At 43.0% G+C, this 19,760-nt stretch overlaps 1 protein-coding gene across 3 annotated transcripts in view; it reads left to right on the plus strand.

Moving 5' to 3' along the window:
* CRIM1 (cysteine rich transmembrane BMP regulator 1) overlaps positions 1-19,760 on the plus strand; it is a 752,848-nt gene that overhangs the window by 640,882 nt on the left and 92,206 nt on the right. For all 3 annotated transcript variants that reach the window (XM_069235322.1, XM_069235323.1, XM_069235324.1), the window contains exons 9-10: positions 4,207-4,363; positions 7,621-7,742. In XM_069235322.1, the coding sequence (XP_069091423.1) occupies positions 4,207-4,363; positions 7,621-7,742 (279 nt within the window). The remainder of the gene's footprint in view (positions 1-4,206; positions 4,364-7,620; positions 7,743-19,760) is intronic.

Raw genomic sequence — 19,760 nt, forward strand, 5'->3', positions numbered from 1 at the left:
CCATCGGGCCCACCCACAAGTGACGGAGGAGCAGCCCATGATGTACACTGGTTAAGGGCAGTCACCATAAATGCCCTATAGAGGCGACTCAATCGTTTGAGGCGGTGATCTACAATATGCCCTGTTTACAGGAGCAGAGGATAAGGGCTCTATGTAGTCAATCCGAAATGACCCGATGGCAGCAACATATAGAGTATCTGGCGCTCTCAGTATCAATAGCGCTCGTGGTAGGGTGAATCTGATGATTGAACATAAATGCTAAAGCCGAATAAGAGAATGGAGAAAGGAAGGATTCATGGGAGCGATAGATGTGGGGTGACTGTCAGGAGGCAGGGAATTGGACTCTGATCTCTAAAAGGTCTCAGAAGGAAGACTCTGCGTCTGTATTGTTAAAAAGGTTGTGCTTTGCCAGACCCTTTCTGTGGGGCAAATTGTTCTGGCCCCAGAAGTTTCTCTGTCGTTAAGGGTTCAAACCGGCTAGCGTCTTCAGGGAGTCGACCTTTACTTCAGGTACCCTTAACCATAGGATACCTGGAAGGTGGAACACCCTGGGGATTGTGACTAAAAAACCTGCAACCTTGTTACATGATTTACTCCGGACAGAACAGTCGAGCCCACCACAAGCATTTAGTGCTACAGATGTGATATCTCGTACATAAAGATCTCCCTACCATTGTTCTTTCAGCCACCCCAATTCTTTGGTATATGAAAGTCTGATTAAAGCTATTATTTCTCAGTGAATTTACCAACTTTCATGCACTTTTCGTATACTTTTTCTCTGTATTTTCTCTGAGAACATAGTTTTCTGTAACTGCCCACTGACCATGTTTTCTAGCTGCAGGACCTCACAATGGGTTAAAAAGTTAATCTTGCCCCATCCAGAAGAGAAAATCAGATTTAGGATTCGACAATTGATTGCTGTCTAGTAAAGGCAGTAATCAAGAACTGCTACTCCTGCTCTAACAAAAGTACGTGTTTTGCATCAGTGCAACCCGGACCAGCCCACATAATCACAGTGCCTCATTCTGTGATATTTCCGATTTGTGCACAAATTTACGATTATGTCTAATCAGAATTAACACTGGTGCAGTAATGCTGCAATTTGTTGCTGTCAGGTAAATCTTGTCCGAGGTTACATATTTAAAATGCGGCACATTGCAATTTTTGCGGTCAAAAACAGGGAAACCATGGTGGATTCATGGTTTATCCCCATTCCAAGGTGCAGAAATCAAAATGTGGGCCCGTGGTCACGTGCAAAATGATCTCCCCAGACCCCTGCAGAATGTGGCGAATGGTCTTTGAGTCTCAAATATCTCACAAATATTCATTGTCATTAGCTGAATGACCCCGCCACCACCCACCAACCCCCCCCCCCCCACCCTCTCCACCCCCACTCCCCACCCTCTCCACCCCCACTCATCGGTTGGGGACACCTGAAGGCTTGGGGGACAGGGCCACTGGGCTGCAGGGGCCTGCATTACACCTCCTGAAGGGGAAGTAATAGTGCACTTCATGTTACCTGTGTGGCAGGTAGTCGCCTGAAAGCCTCTGCAGACCCAATTCTAATGACAAAGTCCCAGTCCAGTTCTCTGGTTGGGTTAGATCCCCCTCACCACTGTATTTATTATAAATATACACAAAACACAATTATAAACATTACTGCTCAATAAACAACAATAATTATGTCTTGTTTACGTAATTGACACCTAGCCTTAACAGAGACTCTAGTACATGGGAGTCACCTAACCATAACTAGGTTTGTTCTTGTGCAGCCAAGAAAACATAAGCATTCCAAGTGAGATCATGACTTGTTTTGGGACCCTTACTCTCAAAACCCCTCGTCCATAAAGGACAATGGATGGGGGTCCCTCCTTATGGGAGGACCCCAACATCCGCCCTCCCATACAGAGGGGAGTTCCTGTGCAAAGGGTCTGAGTACCCTTAGGAGACCTACCTCAGGCACCCCCTACACCCATATTCCTTGTCTCCCAAGAGCCTGTGCTAGCTTGTGCCACCTGTGCAGGTGGTTGCTAGGGGAGGACGCTTGTTAGCCACCCCCCAACCCCTTGCACCACTGCAGCCTCCTTTGTCTTGCTGCCAACACCGCTTGGAGGGTCCGGTGATGCCGCTGTTAATTTTGGTCTAAAAAAGGATGCTGTATATGGACCCCAAATGTCCCCACCAATCATGACCTCACCCGCCAATCACATAAATACTATATACCATTACGGCCTGCAAGAGGAACAAGCATTTGCAATGCAATAGTTCTTGCCTTTACTTGAGTTTAAGCTATTGGCTTTATAAATGGATAACTAGACTTTTTTGCCACATTAATTGGTCAACTACATATTTTGGGCCTTTCTGCCACATAATTCCATTGATACTGCATATAACTAAACGGCTAGTAGGCCTACTTGAATATTTTTTCAAACAAGGCCCTCAACACACAAGCTGCTCCCAGGTGCAAAACAAAAGTTGCAGCCATTAGAGAGCTTAAAAATACACTGAATGGTGGGATGGGCTATTATTTTGGGGTCCCCACTAACCTAGACAGAAAGGGAGGGTCGTGCTGGACGTTTTGAAGGTGGCCCCATTGTCCTAGGACCACCACAGGCTGAGTTATTGGCCAAATGTTTTGAAAAAGAATGCTTACAAAGCATTATGTGGCGAGTTTCCCCAAGTGCAGTGAATATTGTGGTATCGGCTCTCCTGCAGTGCCCGGAGAGCCACTTTGATAATTTCTTTGTTTTTATTTAGATAAAACATTTACAAATTACAAGGGTTTTTTGAAAGGCATGGACCTCAAAGGGGAGAGACAAAAGCAAAATTGAAATAACTCAGAGTCGGTAACAGTGTGAACAAGGTGAGGAGCGCTCCAATACCGCTGATCAAGTTCATGTCGTGCGGGCTCAAAGTGCCATGGAGCACAAAGGAGAGGGAGAAAAGGAAAAAGTAGTTTGTCCTCCCGCATTTATCAGCATTCGTGCAATAATCCATGTAATAGGGTCAGTCTGCAAAGCGTAACAAAAGTGCCTCAAGGCGGGACAAACGTAAAGCATTTACCAGTGACATCAATGGATTGTTGAAAGGCAAGCCCAGGAACAAATGGTAGTGATGGGTGTGTTTAAAGCCCACAGAATAGATTACAACAGGTCGAAAAACAGTGCTTGCTCACTCTGCTGTGCTCGACCTAAAAGAGGATGTAAACATGACATTGAATAAGCACAATGACTCCTGAAATGAAAAAACAAAGGTGAATAACCATACATCTGTTCTAATGCTCCAAACCCCCATCTTAATACCCCCCACACCCATCCCGGTCAGGGACTGTGGTGCAGTCTCATTGCAGCGTGAAGCGTGCTGGTTCGGTCATGAGCGGGTGGGGAAGGGAGGAGAGGAGTCTGGGGCCTGCACCTGGCTGGCATGCACGCCCATGGCACCTTGGGACACAACCCTGTTTCAGGGGAGCCTCTGCAATTTTTACTAATGTATACATTAGAAGCTTTCAAGAAAACAGGCCACTCAGCAAGGCCCAGAATGTTATAGAAGGAAAAGCATTATGAACGGAGGAGAATAGTTGAAATTTGAGATGAAGATTGCTGCAGTTTTGTCTGTTATTGATCTGTGTGTAGTAGTAACTGAAATAGTGTTTCCGCACCCACGCCACCTGTTTTTTCTCCCGAATATTTTAAAATGGATGGCTGGAAATTGTCTTGAGTGTGGCCCTCTTGTAGGATGCGTTACTGCGGCTGTGGAACGGCAGGACGCGTAGTTCATTATGTAGGTGTTCTGGTTGGTCTCTGACGTCAGTACTGAAACACTTTCCTGAGAAACGATAACTTTAAGGAAAAGCGCTCCATCACAATGTGGTTAAATGGGCCCATATTGTATAACTAAAAGCGTAAAAATTACTTAAAAGGGCTTTTATGTGCCTCAAAAAAGTGTTTGCTTTTTTCCCCTTGTCTGGGGGAGAAAGGACTAATGCAAAAAAGTTTTTTTGTGCTAGTCATGAAAAGCATTCAGGAAGGGAATAAGGTGCAAGGCTGCAGGAAAATAAAAATACGGACAGCAAAACTCTTTGTGCCTGGAGGGGGAGGTGTAATGCTGTCAGCCTTGGCAAATGTGTTATCGTTGTGCTTTCAATTACTAATAGTTGTACCGCTCTTTGGAACGCTTATGCTGAATGGCGATGTTTGTTCTCCGCAGGGGAGGAGCTGTGTACGGGTCTCATTTCAGGCTGCGCCTTAGACTGTCCCTTTGGTTTCCAGACGGATGTTCACAACTGCGAGATCTGCCAGTGCCGGCCGCGGCCCAAGAAATGCAAGCCCATCAACTGCGACAAGCCCTGTCCCTTCGGATACCTGTGAGTATTTGCGCGAGTCACCGCTTGGTGACGTTTGCAGATGGCGAACGTCAACCAATCACAGCTTGCCCTTTCATGTGCAGGTCCAGCGGCCTGTGTAGCTGGGGCCCCATTGAGGCCCCACTTTACAAGCTCGGAAGGGGGTGGGGAGAGTCGGTGAACAATGAAACGCTTTAAATTAATGTGTGGGGCTCCTTTGACATTGATCAGAAACTCTGAGATACAAGATGATAAATAAGGACCACTTTCATTGGAAGGAAAGGACGGCGAGAGAGGGCTGGAGTCATGTTGACAAAGATCGATGGGAAGAAAGGATGAATGCAGAAATGGACGGATGGATGTAAAGAAGTATGGAGAGAGGGTGGATGCAGGGATGGGTGGAGAGACGAGGGATGGGTGGAGAGACGATGGACGATCAACGGACGTATGAACAGAGAGAAGGATGAATGGATGGAGAAAAGATAGTGATGGGTGGAAGGTAATCTGGACTGGTGGATGATAGATGGATGTAGAGATCGAGGAATGACAACAGTGAAGGACAGATGATGGATGAGAAGGCAACGAAGGATAAATACAAAGATGGAGGGACAAATAAGTGGCAAGGGCAGATAGATGTAAAAAATACAGTAAGGATAATACAGAGACTGATAAACATCTGCAAGAAGGATGGAGACTAAGAAAGAAATTCAAGAATTTGTGAATTCCCCCAGGGTGAGCAGTTTCGTGAACAACTGCCGGGTTCGCCTGCCTCATCCGCTCACTCGGAGCTGCTTGTCCCTTGGTTTGAAGTGTGGGGTATTCTCTGGGCCCTCCCTTGCTCAGTAGCTGAGGAGCAAAGGTCCCCATAGGCATACACATGCTGCTTCGTCTTAGTATGTGTTGAGACTAATGCCTCCTCTTGGGTGCGAGCCATCTAGCTGCCAGTAAAGAGACCAGAACATGCAGCCCACGCTGCTCTGCGGTTATATATGACTGAAGCAAGCACTTGATTGTACCCGCTTTACCTGGAATGCCAGCAGCCCCTTGAAAAGCATCACGCTTCAGCAGGTTACGGTGCCAGGCTTCATCCTTCTCTGAGGAGACTTGGGACCTCCATCCTGCTCAAGTGTCCAGTTCTTTGCAGCCTTTTCAAGTTGTGTTGCAAAGCTCAGACTCTATTAATGAACCTGTAGAACTCCTCCAGGTATAAGGAAAGCACGGCATGCATAAGTGGCGTATTGCGGAGCTGAACCCTATTGCCACTGTCCTCAAACCACTGGTAGAGTTTGAACGCAAGCCCTATAAGGTGTTCGAAGTTATTTTAAAAGTAGTTTCGAGTAGAACTAGTATTACCCTGCTTGTCTATGGTTCCTTTGCTGCTATTGGATTCAGTTTCTTGGGGTGCAGATTTTCAGGAAGCAGATGGGGCCGTGGTTTGTGGGGCAGGTGTCCCTTGCAAAGGCGGCGGTGGTGGTGTTCATAACTGTCTAGGTGGCCTCTTCGTTTGCAGTTTCTGGAGACCTGACTTTCATCTTGTAACCATTGCCACTTAGTTTCTGATTATGTGGTTAAATCGTTCTTAGCCTAAAAGAAAATAAAGCTTTATGTGGGACTCCCAAGTAGAAGCAGTCTTGTGTTGTGTTCTCATTGTTTTCTGTTGTCTACTGTGTGCGTGTGTGTGTGCATAATTGTGTGCACCTTGTGGTGACTAGGGCTCTACAAAAAGGGTGTTTCTTTAAATTTCAGGGTGCCATTGATGAGATCTGGCAATCCCATGTTTGGAAATGAATTGAGAATAGGTTTGTGAGAATCTTTTTTTCCCCTTAGGGCGCACCTAGCACATGTTAGAAAGAAATAGGTGATTTCTGTTCTTTGAAGAGTTTTGATTTTCTTGCAGATAGTGATGGAACCGGGGTAGCTGTGCGACTGTAATTCTTTACTGGCATCTGGCATGGAACTGTGCTGCTGAAAGCTGAGCAGGTGTAAAGTGGTACGAAGCCAGCAGTGCTGTGTCTCGGCACTTGGTGCAATACTCGTCACCTCTCTCTGATGAGCTTGGCTCCAAAAAGAATGCCTCCTGCCTTGTATTTGAAGTGTCTCATTAAGTCGACACATGCTCGATACATATGGAAAGCTATCTTGGTACTGTACAAGAACCCGTGTTGTCCTAAAGGCTCTAATAGTTGCACTGTCATTTTTTAGATCCGTTTGTAGTTCATAAACAGCGCATTATGCATTGTAGTTATTTATGTTTTTTTTGCGTGTGTATGCTTGGCTTAGCCTAGGAAAATAATGTAACTTATCTATGTTTGGTATGGTTTTTATTGAGTGTGAATGTCTTTTTTTAAATCTATCCAGTAAAATGATCTACCTACTTAGTAATGCTAGGCCACGGTTTCTGGGGTGTAATTCAGGTTTGCTTTGCCAGTGTTTGAGGCAGCGCATCTTGGAGATGCTGAGGGGCTGTTGAGAGCAGCACCCTGTCTCCAATGACCAGAGTCTATTGTGGCCACTCAGGGGTCCGTGTTGTGACCCAGCCTCCTCCCTTTTGCTGTGTGAGGTGTATCATGAAAATATGCTGTCAGACCTCATTGGCTTCTTGGAATGTTCTCCTGAACCGTGATACTGCTGTTGTGGCATTGTCCTAAGCAACCGACTTTGCTGCCCTGCTTCAAGGACAGCGGCTCTAGAGGCAGACGGCCATACAAAACCACCTCTGAAAGGAACCTTCATGGAGGTGTGAAGTATGGATTAGTACACCTAAGGATCTGTGCTATGTGCAAATGGGTGGCTCCAATACAAGATTATAGTCCCAAGTAAAATGACATTTTGCTGTTCGGGCGCTCTCCTTCCACTAGCATTAAGGCATGTTTTGAGGCTCCTTCTAGCAGTCAGGCGTTCTTATGTAGGTAGATAGTAAGATCGCCATAAGCAGTTTCCTGCAGTAGCCCTATGGAGCAACAATCCTAAAAAGCGGGATAGTCCCTGTGATAAAGAAGTGTGGTCAGTTTGTTGTGTGCAAATATAACATGAAATGTTAATGGAGTTCTTCATATTTTTTCCATGACCTAAAAATGCATAAAATAATTTAGTTATTCCTATGGGTTGATGGGTCTTAACCAGTTGCTTCTCTGCTGAATTTGTTTTGACACATGGTGCTTGCTTTATAACCTTGAACTCTTACACCTGTATCAGATGAGGCGTTTTTTCTTTGTGAAGTGTTAATGTTCCCTTTCTTGCTCTAATAGCCAGTATATGGCTGTTTTTTTGTCAAACAGGAAGAACAAACACGGTTGTGACATCTGTCGCTGTAAGAAGTGCCCAGAGGTCCCTTGTGGCAAGGTCTGCGCAGTGGGCTTTGAGCAGGACAGTCATGGCTGCCTCATCTGCAAATGCCGAGGTAGGTGGCGTCCCCGCCCCCTCAGTACCACTGCCGGTCCGCTAGCCCACCCACCCTCTCCATGGTGCCAGTGCTTGCGCGGGAAAGGGTGTTGGGAGGGCATATGTGGGAGACATTGTAAGGCAGAGGCAAGCATATCAATGAGCAGTGAGGAGGTATTTATAACTCCCGTGGTGGATGTTCAGGCCATTTACTGTCAGCACGTCCCTATTTATTAGGGATTTACTTCCCATTTGTAGTAATTTAGTTTTTTAATTACTCCATTCTAATGAAGTAACCCATCACGGGATTGAGAATGACTTTTTAATGAGCACATACTTCAAGCCAAAAGGGAACGGACTGAATATGTTTGTTTCCTGAGCCTCGAGGCGGGGCCTGATCTATGTGCTGTACCACTGAATCCTTGGTTTTTACCACCACCGTTGTTTCCGTGTATTCACCGGGGAAAGCATGAATTGTGTTGTTGAACGCTGTTAGAACATTGGATAGCAGACAGAGCAGTGCATCCTCTTAAAATGTGCCCGTCTGTGTTGTAGAAAGGGCATAATCTGGTCATGACTGAGAAATGTCCCGTGGCAGAGTCTGTATGCCGAGGCTTCCACACTCGGTATATCCCGAAAAGCATGCCAGCAGGAAACAAACAGCTGGGATCCAAGAAGCATAAAAAGCTTGTTGGAACTGCCTGTTGTGCTGGGCTTACAGATTTGAGTACTAGGTTGGACTGGCCTTTCTGCCACTCTGGCATTTTCCTGGCGGGCCCAGGCTGGGGGATGCTTTCGGAGCTGGATATGCTGCCATGGCCTAAACATGGAAGCCCCAATTGTAGTCGGGGTGTCCTGCAGTTTGGGACTTTTTTTGATCATATCTACCAGGGATGCCTTATGATTTCTGATCGACTCTATTTGTCTATGCTTATAAATTGTGTCTGTGTCATTTAAACGTGTGCCGTTGAGCTATGTGGCATTTCGCCATGGCAGTTGATTTGACTGGAGAGGGCTCCAAGATTAAGGCCATGTCTGTTGCCCATGGTAATGTAGTCTCAGTTGACAATTCATGACTGGCTGGTTAAAAGTAGTGCTTAATTTGTAAAAAAGTTAAGTGCCAGGTCCATAAGTATTTTACAGGAGTCCACTGCGGCTACCACAACCTAAAGTTTCAGCCACTGCTGCTGATGCGAGTGTCAACGACTAAGGATCATTCTCATGTGGACTATTTCAGCTCACCTCAAACTGTAGGAATGTCCTGGAAGTGCGAGCTTGATCCCTTTTTTTAATTAAAAATAATACATGAAATAGTTGAACACTTAACTGATGTGATCGGATAAAAACACACACAGCACCTCCATTTTGTGAAGTCTCTTTATTGTGTCCAGGTATTGATAAATGGGTGCCAGTGCAAAGCACTGGCAAACACCAGCACAAATTAAACATAACATTCATCATAATCGTGTAGTAGCATTACCACCTTTCAGGGTTTAACCTGAATAGTCCAGTGATTGAGCTGATTTCTTCTGTTGAACAAAACACCTGCTTAATACAGTCCTATGTTGTGTTTGGGACTTGATAAAGCTTATTTTTTATCATGTTGCAGGCCACTGTTTCTTTGGCTCTGGAGAGTGGTTTGTAGAACATTGATTAGAACTATCCAGGGCTGAACTAGCCATTTGGGCATTCTAATATTTCCCTGGTAGGTTACAGGTTAGGGAGGCTACTTTCAGAACCAAAAGGACTCCCCCAGGGCTCCCTTAGAGTCACATTCTCTTCCAGTGTGGGCTCCTTTGGTAATTTTTGTCAGGCCTGATTTTACTTTCCAGTCTCACCATGGGTGGAGTAGGAGCAAAATATGACTGTTTTGACATGCACAGATCTTATATTTTGAAAACTTCAGACAGTCCTTCTACGTGAGAGTTTTCCCCTACATGCTTCGTTTTCATTGTCCTGATAAAAATAGTAAACGGAAAACTAGGATCCTTACCTCAGTTTCCTATTCTCTTTTCCTGCTTTCCAGTTTTAGCACATCTATTTTTTTTGCCAACACGCCCACTTTTTGTTTTAGGAATCAATATGTTTTTGTTGACACTTTTTTTTATACACATACGTAGGATTCAATACTGGGTCTGCAAAGTTTAGTGGGACTTTTTCCATTATTTACTCCACATGCATACCTTCATGTCAGTGTGTGTGGTGGAACACCATCCAGTATTTGTCATTTGCTTAATATACCACAGCTGACTGGCTGGTTGGCTTATCAAGTGACCTCTCCCATGGCTTTGAAACATTACATTTGACATCATCAAGGAGAGGGGGCTTGTGATCAGAAATAGGTGGTGGGTGTTTGTGGGTCTCTGTCACAGTGAACCGAGTGACCTATCCAAAGGCATTACACACAGCAATGGTTGGGGGTCACCCACAAAACTTCTGTTGGTGACAGGGCCAACTCTCCCAACAAGTGAATTAGCAACACTTCCTGGGAGGCCAGGATTGCTTGATATGGAAAATACTAATTCACAAGTGCCCCTTAAGAGCCTATGGCTTTTTTTTAACCTAAGTGTGGCAGTGTTACACTTTTCTTTATATCATCCATGGAATTTTGGGTCTTATGTTTTTATATGCTGGTAGGAAGTCTGCAGCTTTTCCTGCTGTCTCTCAGGTTTAATCAGTTTCCTTATTTAGCTTCTGAAAGCTTTTTCTGAACCACCCAGCCTAGTCTGCTACTGTTGCTGGGCCTGATCTCCTTCAGCTCACCTCCACAGGCTTGGGCTGCTGCTGTGCTTGGGCTGCTGCTAAGCCTGCTCTTGCTGCCTGCCCTCCACCTGGTTCACTCGAGTTAGACCAGGCTAGTGCAGCTCTCCATGTACTCCTTACCCTAGATGACTGGGTCAAGGACAATATCATCCACCATTCACCTCTATTGCACTGTGGCCCTTTACTGACTGGCTGGCTTACCATTAAATGGGGAATTTAGATGTTTAACAGATTGAGTTGAGGCAAGAGAACAGTCCACTCTCCAGGGGCGGCTCCTCCATAGGGGCAGAGGAGCATCGCACCCCCGCTAGCAGTGGCAGCTGGAAACCTTTTTCCCCAAAAACTATGTTTATGATCGTCTTTTGGGGGGAAGGGGCGGGGCCATGGGGGTGACCAGTGTGAGGGGGGGGGGGGGGGAGTGCTCAGCACTCCCCCTCAGAGCGCATGTGTGTTTGGCCGGCCATCTCGGGCCGGCCTAACCACATGCGCACAGGGCTCACTCTAGCCCAGCAACATGGTTGCTGGGCTGGAGAGAGCCTGCACAGGCTCCCAGTCTGCCTGGGTGCGCCCAGCCAGGGTGCTCCCAGACAATCCTAACGCTGCTCTGAGCAGCGTCAGGATTGGCGCAGGGCAGGCTGGGAGCTTGTGCCTGCCTCGCCAGCGAGACAGAGGCGCGATGCAGGAGTGTAGCTAAGTGTTTTTTTTGTTTTTAAAAAAAAAAAATTTTTATTGTTTTATTTTAAATAATTATTCCCCCACACACACCGCCCCACTCCTTTCCATTAGCGCAAGCCGCGACTGCCACTCTCCTGCCTGTAAATACATCTGTGGTGACTGCCAGTGAATGCCTGATTCACTCCATAGTTTCTCTGCAGCAGGTGGTGGAGGTAGGGTGAGGCGTGATCAAAACTTGGTGTTTCTTTACATTTGCCTCAGTTACTCATCTAGATCACAAAAATGCCCTGCACACTTGTTTGGCCTGTGATCTTACATTGAGCATTTTTTTTAAAGTAGGGTCCACTTTAAAGAACCTCGTTTAAAGAAATGTACAATTCAGTGACCCATCCCAAGCAGACAATACTGAAATGGCACAATGCCATGCCGCATGTGTGTATCTTCTGGTGTGTCGTGTTAATGTGGAATTGCACTGTGACGCTTTGTAAACGTGGCACAATGTCTTGTGCTTGGCTTACTGCACTGTAAAGCGTTTTTGTGGTATTCATCTGGGCTTTGTAAGATGCTACTGGTTAAGGGTATGTTATTGTTTTTTAAGAGGATGGTTGTACCTACACAGTAAGGCTGCAAAGATTGTTCAGACTGTAAACTAATTTCTTTAACTCCGCACACCCAACCCTTGCACAAGCCCACCACATAACGTTTTTATTTGAGGTACTAACATCCTTTATTGGGGAATGTCAGACACTCACACCCCTATTATTAACAAAGCTACACCCGCAAGTTAGGCAATTGGACATAGATTTTATATTAAAATGATAGTTCTAATTCTCTAAAACGATCTATCAGAGTTGACTACGTATTCTCACTCGCAAGCCTACATTTTGCTTTAATATTTGTTCAGAAAAACTGAAGAAAGACGAGAGTTTCAGCAAACATAAATGTAGCAGTCACCGCCCATGCTTATTGGACTGACTGATTACGCTCCTCAGGCAACGTGAGAAACAAACGACTCCTCCGTGTCTTTGTTGGCAGCCTAATGAGAGCTTCCTGTGCCCGTTTTATTTCTTTTTTTTGTTTTGTTTTGTTTACACCACTGCGAAATCAGACAGATCGAGCCTCTGCTATCCTCTGGGGGTGAGATGTTAATGTTTGGCTTCATTAGCAGCTGCAGTACTCTTCGGTGGTTCTGCTGCTTTGTCATATGCCCCCTTTCTCTTGCATTAAAGTTTTATTAATGAGGGCCTTTCACAAGAATGCCCATAATTATTTTATACACCACCGGGGCCTCATCTGAGATGGACTTCAATGCATCCTTCGTTTGATTGTGCCACGTTCATTAAAGCAGAATTCTGCCCTCATAGCTCTCGCGGAATGAGTTCTTGTAATGGCAAGCCGAACAATCTTGTTAGCGAAATAACCTTCTTGAATAGAGAAGCGACGGCCAGGGACACCCCGGTGTGGCACAGGTGTTTGCTCTGTCTTCCCTTTTCTTTCTCTATTTTTTTTAAACCAAAAGACACTAAAGGGGTTTGCTGGTCATGGGTGTCTGCACCTCTACAATGTCTTCCTGACGTATTAAAAGCAGCCTGCCCTGCAACTCATCGTCAGTGCCATGTCTTACCGCAAAGCATTGGCTGTCAGTATTTTTGGTTTTGCCACTACGTGTTTTGTCATGGTTTTTGCTAGACTTTGATAGGAAAGTTGCCGGTACTCGTCAGTCTAAAAAAAAAAAAAAGTTGGCAAAAAGCAAAACATATTTTGTGGTGTATTAAGAACACATTGCCTTTGTGGTCTCCTGGCTATGAACGGCTGACAAAAACGTTTTTGAATTTTTTTTGGATCTTTTTGAAATTCTCATCATTTGCTGTTTGTACTTGGGGTATTAGGATATGGTTCACGTGTGTACTTCTCTAGGCCACTGAGTAGAGGAACGAGCAGATATTATTTGACATACATGACATACTACAACGCTGGAACTACGCCATATTTTTTGGGTGACCCCTGACTAGGGAAATATGTTCTTCAACCCCTTGTGTACATTCAGCAATCTAGCATGCTGCTGATTCTTTTGAATTAAAATAAGACACCATTACACCCCTTTAATGTGCATTCTGTTTGTGAGCAATCCTTAAAGATACTAATGTATCCCCTTCCATTTGATCGGTGACACATGTACAGCAGAGGTGTCCATTGCATGTTGAAGAGAGTCATACCCATCCCTGATAACCAAAGATTGTGTAAATCTGTTCAACATAGATTAATTTTAGATCAATTTATTGTATTTGAGTTTCACCAAAGTCTGACATGGACTGTGTTCTTGTGGGCTAACGCTGATGTACCCAACGGCAAGATTTACAATGTTTGTAACTTGTGCATCACAGGAGTAGCCAGAAACTCCCAACCTTGATCCATACCTCAAACGTCATTGTGCAAGCAAAGCAAATAATCCCTACTCATCCTTGAAGAGGCCCATTCATCTATCCTTCTTTCATGTCTTTCCAGCTTTCAAGTCTCTCTTTCATCCATCCATCTTTTCACATTTTTAACTATCATTTTTCCTTTACCATTCTATTGATCCACCTTTTCATTTTAAGTCTTCATCCATCCTCAGAGGTGTGGAATTCCTATTACCCGACACCCAGGACATTCTGGTTGGGGTCAAGGACAAGTTTTCATGTTTACTTTGTCCTTGAGACAAGTAGGCCCAACCCCCTGCAGCACCAACCCTTTGGCTGCAATTTTACAGTACTAAAGTATGAATCAGTGAAGGGCATTGTCTGCATTTAAGGTAATATTTATGTCTATATGTTAAGCTGTTCAAACTTTTATTTATGGTTCATTAATTTAAAGCCTTTATTATTAGGGCGAGCACTCTAAGAAGATGTTCTAAGCTCGGACTGTACTACTGACAGTGGTTCTAGTATAAAATGTGTACACATGTTTGCCAAGTTAACAATCAGAGGCTACTTATAATGCTCCCAGAAAGCTCTTTGTTTAGATGCAGATAATCGCAGAAGCTTGAAAGCAAGATTGAGTATTTGCCTTTAAAATAAAATGTTCATAAAAAATGCAACTAGGAAAAAATGTTTTGCTGAACTACTGGGAGATTTTAGGTACCATTCCGTTGAAGGATCATTCAGTAGAATGTGATGATGCATGCTAGTATTTCTAAAAAATATTCTTAATGGAGAAATCAGTGTAACCAATTTCAACAAGAATATGGGAAACATGAAAATAAACAAGCATTGGCAAAGCCAATAAGTCTGACATTAGTGGTCAGTCTTTTGGTTTTGTATATGCCTGTCTTGTTTTGAGATGTTTTTTGTAAAATGTTATTGTTGTGGGAGATGATGGGCCCTCACCATCATAGTAAACACTGGCAACATGCACAAATATTGTTTGGTCTCAAAAATAACAGATTGCCACAGTACTTCCTGGCAGTAAATAAAACTACATTATGTGCCAATATGCTCTTTGTAAAAGACGAGAATGCTGTCACTCAGTGAAGCCAGCTAAAAAAGAGAGAGAGATAGAATTGTATTAAAAGCAAAAGGTATTGGATAACCAATTAGGTGTCCAATTCTTAAAGAAAATCACAAAGGTTCACCCATGGTATATGTCCTTGTATTAGTGCTTGTTTACAGCTTTCATGAATTCACAAGAATTTATAGACTTAGGCGTGGAAATTGTACTACTAGAAAATATTTGTGAACTATATTTTATCACGAGCCAATAGGCATGTGTAGATTTGCTCATAAAAAAAATCTGTTGAGCGTTTACAGGCTCACTTTCCCCCCATCCACTTTTTCCCAAACCCGGAAGAGGCTTTACTTCTGCCTGTATCAGGAATACATTTGCAGCCGTTCACAGTATGGGTAGAGCAGCTGAAAATCCCTAAAATATTTGTACAGACTCAAAAGGGGCATGCCATCCCTTGAGCTATTGCTTACACCTATCTCCAGCCTGCAGTATGTAAATCTGCTGAAAGGTGCAAAGTAAGGGAATTACTAGTGTTCAAACCCTACAGTAGTACGAGCCCTGGCATACTTAGATGGGTTATTATCAGAGCTCTTCTATAATGAGACTGTTGCTATAATTTGTCAGCCCACTACATGGCACCAATGGGACACATGGATTTTGTTACAGAACAAGTAGATTTATGATGCAACCTGCCCCTTGGACAAGTAGATATTTTAGAGATTTCCACACCCCTGCATCCTTAACTCATATTTCCAACTGTTCAGCCATCTCAGTACCATCGGTATATACTTGTTTGTCCATCCATCCATCATTTCATCCTCCTTTTATCAACCCATCCATCCAGTCAGTCAAATTTCCTTTATTCAGTTTGATGCCATAAACGTACATAAAACACGATAAATAGGTCAAATCATTAAAGAGAAGTAAATAAAATGTGATTAAAAATTTCATTCAACATATACAGTACATCAAATAATCAGTCATATAAAACAATGAAATATAGTACAGATTTATTTTTAATTTTTTTAAAATACATTTAACATTTAATATTTTTTCCTGATTGCTAAAGTGCCTTATATATAATTTATTACTGCATAGTAAGTAACTTGTGACTCTAAACTTTGTAGAAATTCTAAACCTGCTTTATAATTACTGATCTTTTTAGTGTGAATTATCGGGAGCAAAAACGTGCTGTCTTGCATAAGGTGCAAAACAACATAAAGTGCATATAGTGCTCTATGCAGAACTATTATCACAAGAACATTTTAGGAGATTATAAAATCAAGTGCCTTGTTGGGGAAAAGCTAAGAGAAGGTGCACCGTGCTAAAATGGAAACTGGTAAAGTAGGGTCTATGCGGGTTTAAAACAAATGCAAGATAGCTGTTGCTCCATACTTTTTGTGGTGATTAGAGCTGTATGTTAAACAATTGCATAGATTACGCCTGAGCTATCCGTGTATTGCAATTGAAAAACAAATTTCGGATTTTCTGTTTAAAGCTTACATTATTACAATTTGGGTACTAAAATATTTTGGGACTTCCAAATCAGCAAAAGATTGCTTCATATAATGTAACCACAAAATCTTAAACATATTATCAAGAGCAGCACAGTCCAGCAAGAGCTGGAACAACCTTCCCACGCACCTCAGACAAAGCCCATCACTTAATATCTTCAGGAAAAATCTCAAGACATGTCTCTTCGAATGAGGCTCAGACCCACCACCAGCACCTTGAGAACCTCACAGTGAGTAGTTGTGCTTTATAAAAACTGATTGATTGATTGAGTCCTTCACAGTAGGCCGCAAAGGCCACTTCGGGTAAATACCAGATCTTGAGAAACCATTATAGAAGGGCAGCTTTTATGTTATCCTCCAAAAAGTTAATTCCTTTTGACAAATATAGGATGCAGTGTTTTTTTAAACTGAAAGGAGCCTACCTAAAAAGCTGTTTTCTGTCTTCTGAATTTTTTTCAGGGTTTATGTACCCCAAAATCCCTGCCCCGTAAGTGCTCACTGGAATACTTGTACTTTTATATAATTGTAGCATTTCCTTTATTGGTATCTGGTCTAACTTGGAGGAAAACTTAAAGATTGTCTCATTTTGTCTTGCAAGCAACTGTGGTCTCGGATTCATTAAATGACCCCATCCCATATCTGAGGCAAAAGTGATGCCTTAATGGTAAAATGTTTTTTGCTTTGACAATTTCAGTCCCTCCCAAGGAATGCACCCCTGATTTTGCTTTTTTTTTTCTGGCCACTGATCATTGTAAAAGACTTGTACCAGTTAACTTTTAAGTCAAGGTCATTCCTAAAAAGCTGTAAAGGCATCTAATATAATCTGCAAACAATTTGTAGTTCTCGAAAGGAGAACTTGCATGGTCTGAATATAAAAGGATAGGGACAGGACGCTTCTCAATCTGTGGTAAGCCTTTCCCCTTACACGCTAGATAGCTATCTAGGCCATTTATATAGAATACATACAAATATGGTGCCTGAGTACAACTTTGCCTTACTTCCCGATTGGAAGCATATGGAGGTTGAACGCTCCCTGCATGGCCCACAAGTGTTGTGTCCCTATGCGGACACCTAAGTAGGTCCATTAATGCTAAATCAACCCCATCTTTTTCAACATGGCTCATAGCTTTGTACTATTCACAGTATCAGAAGCACAGAAGAAGTCCATGACAGCCATGGGCAAGGAACATCTCCTGATTTTGAAATATTTTCCCATCAGCAATAGTAAATTTAGGGATTGCTCCACTGTACCCAGGCCAGGGCGAAAGCTGTATAGAACATGAGGTAAAAAATGACTTTGTTTTGCCCAGTGCTCTAGTCTGGATAAGGGGACACAGTCTAATATTTTCACGGTAGAGCCGAACAATGAAATTGATCGGTAACAACTCCTGGTGAGTTCTGTCATCCTTTTAAAAAATAGGGACTATCATTGTTTCGCAGCAGGATCTGGGCATTTCATCCCTAATCAATGCTTGAATTCAGTTTGTAAGTTATTGTGCCTGGAATACTATATTCTGTTTGGCTACATCCAAAGTAGCACCATTGGGTCCTGGGGCTTTGCCCTCTATACTCTTATTTATGGCATTTATTACTTCAGAAATAAAAACGGAGTCCCTTAACCTACGAGCCCCTACCTGGCTAATGTGAAATTGGGGTATCTCTTCAACTGATTTGCCTTTTACTCTTTCTGCGTCAAAAGTCTTTATGAATGAAACTACCGAAGAGCCAACTGAAATGCAGCTTTCGACCATACGGTTATTGCCCTCTGTAAAGAATGGGTGGTTTACAGCTTCTTAAAACGTTCTAGTATATCCTAAAAGATCTTACCAAGCAGATCTGATTTCTTGTTTCTGTTGCTACCTTATATGCATGCCTAACGTTTTCTAAAAACTTTGATGTTTGGTGGAACAGGTTTAAGGGCAAATTCAACCTGCCTATGTGTGGAAGAAGAAGGTGAATTAAACTACCTATATAAGAGGAGATTTCTTGCTGATTTCCTGAATGCAAGCATTTCAGACATAGCTTTGCAAACCTTTCCAAAGCTACCTTTGGAATCAAGCATATCATTATTGCTTTTTTGTTATTTACATTGAGGGCTTCAAAGAATTGGGTTGAAACAACTTTCTCATTTGCTTCTCAGACCCTTATTTTTAGAATTATTCATATCGAATTCTTCTGGGGAGCTACTTTCTCCTATCACATCAAGGTTAATTGCAAATGATAGCGGGTTTTGCTCACATATACAATTTGCCAAGATTTTGAAATGCAAGATGATAGGGTGTAGGACCAATGATACCAAAATAAAATCTGTGGCGCTGCTCTGGTCTTTTCCAGTGAAGGTATGGACATATGGATTGTTTCCTAGCTGTGAATCACTGGGCAGATATCAGGTTATTCTTAACAACTAATCCATTCTGCGCTTCACCATTTGGGGTGTGTCTGAAATGCGTGATATCCTCACCCCATCCATCCACTAGGCCAAAACAGGTCATGTTTACTTTTGTCATGGATTTCTGATAAAACATCAACCAAACGGTCAATTACATCAGTAGTCTGCTGGTCAAGGATATTCTAACAAACGTTTCTAAGTATTATATCGTATTATATCGGGGAAAACCAGACCCCAGATAAGTGAAGTATCTGGCATTAAACGGAGTGGCATTCTGCCAAATAACCCCCCCTTCTACCCCCCTCGTTGTTCTCTATTAACTCCAGTCAGTCTTCATTTGATATTTAGGAGCGGACTCCTGTTATGTTCCAAGACAGCATTTTAAACCTGCTCTTACAAGTTTCCACCTTTAAGTTAGTGATCAGTGGAGTTGGATCAGTTTCATCATCTGTTTTCATCATTTTAGTACTAGAAATGTCTGGGTGGCGAAGAACATTATGAAGATCAAAGCAGACTTTTGAGCACCCAGTCACTCAACATCATCTATATCATGAAGCAATAAAAACAGTTTTCAGTGTCCCCATAGTAGCGCAGATAATTTGTCTCGTATGAGCTGGAATTTGGGGCGGAATTTGTAACCTGGCCTATACTAAAATTTATTGTCAAAAATGAGGGTTGCAAAAGCAATTTTTGACCATCAAACAAGTGGTGCCGATATTCCCATTAACTATGGCAAGGGAAAGAACTGGAAAGAGAAACAGATGTCACTTGCAATGTAGGCAGCATGCCACTACATTGAGGTATCACTAGATAGAATTAGCCTTACACACAATATCACTGCCAAGAATAACGCCGCAGAATAAGAAAAGTGCAAAGATGAGGCTAACCTGAAGCTCTTATCTTAACCTGAATCTAATTCCAAATCTTAAAGCATTATTTATCCCTAAACTTAAGGATAGACCTTCACCGTACCCGAAACCTAATCCTAACTCTACCCCTCAGCCTAAACTAACTGAAAATCCTTTATCTAACAGTAGAACTTACATTAGCTATTCCACTTCGCCTTGTACGTACCTCGTTTGAGGACTTGGTTTTCTTAGTAGTTGTAATTTAGAGGTACTGGAATAGAAATAATTGTACATCAATGGAGTGGTTTCTCAGTAGCAAAGGTGTACCTGCACGGTCTTTCAATGGATCGTTAGTAGCACATTTG

The sequence above is a fragment of the Pleurodeles waltl genome, chromosome 5, assembly GCF_031143425.1.
Source record: "Pleurodeles waltl isolate 20211129_DDA chromosome 5, aPleWal1.hap1.20221129, whole genome shotgun sequence".
NCBI classification, from domain to species: Eukaryota; Metazoa; Chordata; class Amphibia; order Caudata; family Salamandridae; genus Pleurodeles; species Pleurodeles waltl.